The 5,645-nt window shown below is 37.7% G+C and overlaps 1 protein-coding gene across 1 annotated transcript in view; it reads left to right on the top strand.

Annotated features, from left to right (window-relative positions):
- LOC103150005 (doublecortin domain-containing protein 2) overlaps positions 1 to 5,645 on the top strand; it is a 20,263-nt gene that overhangs the window by 2,080 nt on the left and 12,538 nt on the right. The window contains exons 2-5 of the mRNA XM_016664305.1: positions 1,053 to 1,107; positions 4,556 to 4,632; positions 4,747 to 4,881; positions 5,056 to 5,205. Of these exons, the coding sequence (XP_016519791.1) occupies positions 1,053 to 1,107; positions 4,556 to 4,632; positions 4,747 to 4,881; positions 5,056 to 5,205 (417 nt within the window). The remainder of the gene's footprint in view (positions 1 to 1,052; positions 1,108 to 4,555; positions 4,633 to 4,746; positions 4,882 to 5,055; positions 5,206 to 5,645) is intronic.

Here is a 5,645-nt window from a genome sequence, read left to right as displayed (position 1 = left end):
TATATAATTTAATTCTATTAGCTTTTTATCTCTCCAAATCATCTTGTATAATGTTAAAAGTTACCACAACTTTGTTTTTTAATTTATATTTTTAATTAACTGAATGGTTGCAAATGTATCAGAACCCCATAAGCAGAGTGACTTACTCTTGGCACAGCCAAGCGCAGAATACGCTTGGCACTGTGTATTTTTCTATACTATTTATTTTATACTTTAAGATATGGGTAGAACTACACTTTGGCTGACACTGTGTAATGCCATTCCTGTTTTGTTATTTAGGGCAACTAAGATATGTGTACATAAAATCGCACCATGAGACAGAACTACAATGCAAAAATACAAACAAACACAAACATTTGACATGGACCGCTGCATTTTGGCATCTTTTAGGAGCAATCGTATTGACTCATTACTCTCTACAATGAGTTTCATTAATGGGCATTGCTGTAAAAAGTTAAATCTTCAGTGGTCCAGGGGTGCCAGGGGTGCCACTCAATTTGCGTATCAACATATTAGCTTGTAAGCTGCTGCCTTTAAATGTCCACATTGTCCCTTAAGGTCAATAGACAAACAATGTCCAAGGTATTTAACCAGATTGTGCACTTTCAAAACAATATGAAACAGATAAAAGACAAAAAATTCTGCTTTGCAAATTCTTCCTCTTTCATAATTTGAATTTCATTTATTTTACATTTTCTACTTTGAAATATACTTAATGTCAAACTATAAGCTGAACAATGTGCATTTACTCATAAAGGCCATCTCTACATGGATAGAAACAATCTCTCTACTGCTGTTAAGCTGTTACTTGAAGTACCAGCAGATGGATATTGACTGCAAATATTCTCATCACAAATATCTTTATGCTGTCCTTATACCATAGACAAGTTATAGCTGCAAGACCTGGGAAGATATAATAGATATTGACATGTCCCACTCGACGTTGCAGTTTTTAGTAATGTCTGATGACCCACTGAGTATTTGTGACATGCATTCACTAATTCATGAGAAATGGGGGTGTACGAATAACTCATCTTCACTTCTCTTCCAAGTTATCTAGATATCGGGACCCGAAAGAAGAGGATGATGCAAACCCTGCCAGCTCAGGTGAGGCAGCAGTTTCTAATGTTCTGTCCTCGTTTAATAGCGAAGGAAAACTCCTGCCAGCTGAATTAAAACAGCGTACCTCCACTGCAGGATTAGAACCTCCTCATCCATCAATGAATTATGTTTTCATTTGACCTTTGTTGTATTGGAACACGCTGCAAGAACAATTACTCCAAAAGGCCGTTCGCCGACTGAGTGATCAAAAATGCTACAGCCTCACTGGAGGCTCCCGTGATACAGTAACCTAGTTTTACAGCATGTGCATCTCGATGTTATTGTTTACTTTACTGTAGGTGTGAGGGACCAATCATCTCCTCATGTTTCTAGCAGTAAGTAAACAGATCTGGTCATAAGACACTGTTCAGCTTCTGCAGTGGTAGAGCTGCATATCTAGACCTTTCAAGGGTAAAAAAAAAAAAAAAATTCTGTGCTTCTAAAGAAACAATTTGTGTTACTTGTGTTTTAAACATTTAAATCTATGATTAAATACGTAGAGAGTTTCTAAGTATTTGATGAAGATATTTTAGTCAAGGTGTGATGTCAAACGTTCCTCACTCTGTTGTTGTTCATGAAGAAACACTTTGCTGTTGTCTCAGTAGCCATGCATTATTGATTTATGTATCATAATCATCCCTCTTTTAATGCATCTTTAATCACCTGCTATAAAGTCACAGCCCAAGCTGGAGCAGCTAAAAGTCACGCTGCTCTCAGGTTCATGCGTTTTAATAGTTCACCTGATGTACCCTCTATCCAAATCGCAGAGACCTTGGAAAAAGTTTCTGAAATGACTTTTATTCAGGAAAGAACATGCAGCTTATGTCACACCAAACCCATACTTTCATATCAGCTTCTGTTTTCTTTCAGGTTGTGTTCAAACTAACTGCAGTCCAACACCATTTTACTCAGATTAATCACTATTTCATGTTAGATTTTATATTTATATTTGGCGAATTCTATTACTCGAAACCCAACAGTCATAGCATCGTTCCACATAAGTAAATCATTCATTAAAAGTATCATGTCCAAAAGTTGAGAAGGATCTAGTTCAATCAGTGGCATCACTCACTTTGTGACAAAACAGGTGTCAAACACAAGGGCGTGTGTTCGAGATAAAGGTTGTATTGCATTGTTTAGATATATGAGTAAATCAGGTTGTTTCAGAAATTGTTCAGAATAACAGCAAATTTTCATGAAAAACTTTATCGGAAAGGGGGAATATAAGCATATAAGGTGTGCAGAAAATAATATGGTGCTAGGACACAATAAAAAAAAATAAAATCAAATAAAATCAAACAATAAAATCAAAGTCAAACAGAGAAACCAAAAGCTTGACAATATGAAGCTGAGCCTATGCCAAAGAGTCCCAGCAAAACTTCCATTTTTAAACGAACATGATGCTGGAGAGGTGAAAACGCAAATTAGTCCCTTCCAGATTATAGTTCTGCAGTAAACACGCAACCCTGAATCTACCATCGCAAATCACTTTGTCACTTCATGTCACACAGGTCAGCCTGGTGATATCACAGGCCCTGAGTGCCCACAGCATGCGCTACGATTGGAAAAAACTTAAGAGACGCCGTTTACACCTCAGAGCATTTGTAAGAGTTTACGTCGCAATCCTCCTTCTTAAATCCATTCGGTGCTTGAAACACACGTGCGCATGTTGTGCACCATCATCAACATTTTCCTATCAGCAGCAGAATGTGGGGAGCGACATATTGCTCAGATCAGACTGACTCTGGAAAATCACGCGGCTCATCCATTATCCCCGCACACCGCAGACCCCAGCTGCTTCTGTCTGCGCTTGCTATCGTAGCTATCAACACCTCACGCTCACTCCGCAATCCGCTGTGACTCCTCGCACTTCGTAGTGCTTAAAGGCTGGTGGCTACATCACAAAGGTTGATCAGAGGTGTAATGTCGGTGGAGTGACTTCCACCCCCCATTTCATGTTGGGACCTTACAATCGATCGGGAGTCGTAGAGATCACAGAACGAAAACATTATCTGAAAAGGGCCATTGACTGACCGACAGAGACATGGTGAAACTTTTTTATGGACTAATGAAAGCAAGCTTGTTCTGTTTGGGTCTAGAAGCCCCAAGGAGTTTTGTCATATACACTCAAAACACTAATTTGAAACTACAGTACACTCCAAAGCATTGTGGCTCAGGCACAATGCCTTAAGGTTGTTTCTCATAGTGTCAGGCCAATTTAGTATTGTTTGAATACAGGCACTGCTCTCTTGTGCTGAATAAGCCTATGCCCTTGAAATAGGTATTTCCACATTAATTATTTTTTTGTAACCACGTTGCCATTACTATAGAGGGACCATAAATAACAAGGTGCAAAACTGTAATTTGCTTATTGCAGAAAATGCTGAGGCTTTTAGATTTTATTAGCATTCTGTAAAAAGTACTTTTTATGGACCAAAGTGGTGTACATAAAGATAAAAACTTAATAATTCAGATATTGTAAAAGCTGAGATTTTTTTGGTATGTGAAAAACAAAGCCCTCTGGTGAAAAACACAAGTGTGGCATTTTGTCAAAGCTGCTACAAATAGATTATGTAGCAACATAATCTATTTGGCCTCTGCATGGATTTTACCTCTGAATATGAACTTCTAAGATGGCAGGCACATTATAACAAAAAGGATCGTTTTACAGAACCTTGCTTTGTTTGTTGCTGGCTAGAACTAAGTGGGGGCTGCCTATTTATCAAGTTTTTTTTTATTTTTATTATTTTATTTTATTTTTCTTTACAGAAAAAAAACAAAAAAAAAAAAAAAAAAAAACAAAAAAAAAAAATATAAGTGTTTTTTGTGGTGGTTTATTTGCATTTTTCTCCAAAATGTTTTGTCTGGAACAATTTGTCAGCTTGGCAGTATATCTTTTTTTTATTTTTTTGCTCTAACCAGTTGCCGGGTCAGGTTCCCTATCTTAGAGTCTCAGTGGGTTAAAGGTGTTTTAAGGGACAGAACCTGTCGGACTCACCCTGTGCAGTCTCATAGGACCTCTTATGTATTTGGTGCCAAATAAATCCGAGACCGATAATTATTAGTCTATTTTTTTTTTGTTGTTGTTGTTGTTCTTTTAGCAGTTTGTCTTCTTTAGTCCTGCCATTTGGAGTTCATTTACTGTTTTGTTCATATGACTAATGTCTTAAGTACAAAGTAAAAGTTCCACCTGTAATTGCAAACCTTTCCCAGTTGTGGCTTCGTCTCCCCATAGTTTTAAACAAACAAGTGTGTACATGGCAGTAAAGTCACTGGACAATACTATCCTCATTGCATTCATTAGGTTTTAGAGTCTTTAAAGGGACATTATTCTAAACCCTTGGCTATTTTTATACCAGCTCAGATGGGGTTATGCTGTAACATGCGGCATAAAAATGTTTTAGTATTTATACTTAAACAATTAATGGGAATATTTTTCTCTCTCTCTTCTCAGGCCAGACCACTCCCACAAAATCGAATCATTGTGTCGGCACGATTTCTAAAACCCATCAAAGAACCATGCACGATATTGTGAGTAGAGCTCTACCACTCACTGACACTTTTTGGATTTTTTATTTTTTTGCCCTTGACATTACATCGAAGCATAGAATGTCGCCGTTGCATTGTGTGTGTTCTTTTGGATAGTGTCGTAGCAAACGGTGATGTGTTGAACCCTGCGATGAGACTGCTGATCCACCAGAGGATGATGGACCAGTTTGAAAGAATACTAGAAATGATTACGGAAAAGATGGGCCTGCGAGTCCTGGGAGGTGTGCGAAGGTAAACGTGGATTGCATAAATGGACTTTCTGCCTCTCTATATTGTCTTGTGTGCATGCATATCTGTCATCACTGCTTCAGTATACGCAAAGGACGTTTCGTTTGCGTATGCTGAAAACTTCAGAAAAAAAAAAACAAAAACAAAAAGTGGTTGTCCTCCATTTTTGCTCCGTAGTCTCTACACCTACGAAGGGCATCAGGTGGCTGATGGGAGCAAGCTGGAGTGCGGGCAGCTTTACGTGGCTGTGGGCAGAGAGAGATTTAAGAAGCTTCCATACAGTGACCTTCTCTTCACTAGGCCCAAAGGAACAAGAAGGATCAGAGGGTAAGCTGTGTGCTGCAGAAAATCCATGGAAATGACTCGAGCAAAAATGTTCAGAGTGAGCAGTTTCACAATTGCATTTGAATTAAGTTTGACATTTTTCTCCACTTGGCGTTAATTTAAACCACTTTTCTGAACACACTTTAATAATTCCTTGTTAGAGAACACCTTCTTCTTCATAAAGTTATGCAATATGCAATATAAGTTAGGGCTGACTTTATGGATGTTTTCTTGTCTTTGTTAGGTTATAGTCATGCAGCTCTAAAAAAAATGTTGAGACATAAAAATAAAAAGAGATATTTTGCATGTGAGTTTGAGAAGTTATAAAATGTGCCTGAATTCAAGATAAAACAATAAATTCTCCACACATGCACCATATATTCTTGGTATACATTAAAATCTCTCTCTCTCTCTCTCTCTCTCTCTATATATATATATATATA

The sequence above is a fragment of the Poecilia formosa genome, unplaced genomic scaffold (genome assembly GCF_000485575.1).
Source record: "Poecilia formosa unplaced genomic scaffold, Poecilia_formosa-5.1.2 Scaffold0, whole genome shotgun sequence".
In the NCBI taxonomy this organism is placed as follows: domain Eukaryota; kingdom Metazoa; phylum Chordata; class Actinopteri; order Cyprinodontiformes; family Poeciliidae; genus Poecilia; species Poecilia formosa.
Note: the sequence above shows the minus strand (reverse complement) of the source record. Positions and strands in the feature narration are given on the sequence as shown.